The 1,804-nt window shown below is 70.3% G+C and overlaps 1 protein-coding gene across 1 annotated transcript in view; it reads left to right on the forward strand.

The window, feature by feature from the left end:
* Nucleotides 1-1,173: 1,173 nt before the first annotated feature.
* Nucleotides 1,174-1,804, forward strand: part of PWWP2B (PWWP domain containing 2B) — a 19,392-nt gene continuing 18,761 nt past the window's right edge. The window contains 1 exon segment of the mRNA XM_077762920.1: nt 1,174-1,558. Coding sequence (XP_077619046.1) covers nt 1,174-1,558 — 385 coding nt within the window.

Genomic DNA, 1,804 nt, shown 5'->3' on the forward strand with positions numbered 1-1,804 from the left:
GGGGTCACTCTGGTGTCCAGGCTGGGACTTCCCTGCCAACCTGCTTTCCCCACGTCCCTGAGCAGAAGTGGGCCCGAGGCCTCCACTCCCCGGAGGCCTGGCAAGGCCACCCTACCTTTCCCAGCCAGCCGGCTCCTGCCCTCCTTCGGGACCCGGCGTGCCCTCCCCGCGTGCCGGGCTGCAGAGGAGCGAGCCTGCCGTATGTGTTCTAAAGCAGCGTGTAGAGCCAGGAGCCCGGGCCAGGGCGGGCCTCGCCAGCGGGACTCGGGCCTGTCCTGGGGCTGCGGGCTCCTGGGATGGACCCCTGGGTGTTTCTGGTCTGGAAGCCACGTCTTCTCACCTCTGTACCGGACACCGGGGTGGCCTCTCCCCGTGCGAGCATGAGGAGGGAGGGTCCAGGGCAAATGTGGACCTGGCTGGGGTCAGAGGCCACTGTCAGGTTCCGCAGATGCTTGGCTCCCCAGTCGGTTGAGCCGAGAGGCCGCAGGGGAGGCCGGGAGCCCTGGCGGGTGGCCGGGCCGTCTCCTCCTGGCGGCAGGCCAGCCCGGGCTGGCTGCTCTGGGGGCTTGCTGAGCTGGTTGCATGGGTGAGACCTCGGGGAGGGCGGGGGAGCTGAGGCCCAGCCGCTGGTGCTCTGCCAAGGACTGCAGGCTCGGCTGCTCCCCTCTGGGCCCCGGTGGCCACGCCAGATGGCCATGCCTTCGTCTCGGCAGAGTGGGGGTTTGGGGGAAGAACTGCTTTGCTTTTGGGTCTGACCTCTGTCTCCTGCTTTTTCACCTCGGGGTCCCCACCTTTCCTCAAAGCTCAGGCTATTTGCCCCTCCCCCGGCTCCCCGAGGACGCTGTGCGGAGGTTTGTTTCGGGGTCCCCAGTTTCTTGCGTGGAGACCGTGGCCAGCCCGGCACTCCAGGCCTCGGCTCTGCACCGTGAGTGACCCCCGGCCCGGGGCCCCTGCTCACGCACACCTACCCCGTCCTTGGGCAGGCAGCCAGTGGGTCCAGCAGGGACCCTCGCTCGGCGCAGCAGAGGGCGGGACAGGGGGCACCTGGGCCCCTCGCCCTGGGCCTGCCAGGCGGTCTCTCTGGCTCCAGGCGCCTCGCCTGCCAAGGCCCTGCGGTATCACCTGTGGGGCACCGCCAGGCTGGCCGGAGCCTCCATCCCTGGGCACGTGCCAATGTCAGCACAGCCTGGCCTCACCGAGGGGCTGGGCCCTGTAGGCAAACCGCAGCCTGTGGCGTGGCCACGCCTCGTGCCCTCGGGTCCAGTTGAGGTCACCCCACTGGAGAGTGCGCAGATGCTTCCCCCGGAGGGCGCCCGTGTCTGCGAGGAGGCAGCGCAGCTGACAGGAGCCCAGACCCCTGCTGTCACCAGACCCTCTCGGTGCCCCGGCCGGGAGGGGAGATGCCCTGCGCTCACCGGGCAGCCACAGGCTCGGGCGCGGAGGCGCCTGCTGCCTGGGAGTCTCTGGCTGCTGTTTACCCACCAGGCAGCTGTGGGTGTGGCCTGGGCAGGGCGCCACCGGGAGGAAGCGGCCGCCTGCGGAGTCACGGGGCCTCCAGGTCAGCCAGCCCATCCCCACGGCCGCAGCTGACATCTGGGGCCCGCCGCGCCCCCGAGGCCGTGGCCCCCACGCTGGCAGGTGCAGGCGGGTTCCCTGGGCCCGGGGGCCTCTGCGAAGCTGTGTTTGACCTACGAGGGCAGGGAGGGGCCGCTGCTCGCCAGCCATGCCGTAGAGCACGTGCACGGGTCTCCGTGACTGTCGTAAACACGCAGGGACTGCTGAGGGCTGTGTCATAAACGGCGGG

The sequence above is a fragment of the Crocuta crocuta genome, unplaced genomic scaffold (assembly GCF_008692635.1).
Source record: "Crocuta crocuta isolate KB4526 unplaced genomic scaffold, BGI_CrCroc_1.0 scaffold466, whole genome shotgun sequence".
NCBI classification, from domain to species: domain Eukaryota; kingdom Metazoa; phylum Chordata; class Mammalia; order Carnivora; family Hyaenidae; genus Crocuta; species Crocuta crocuta.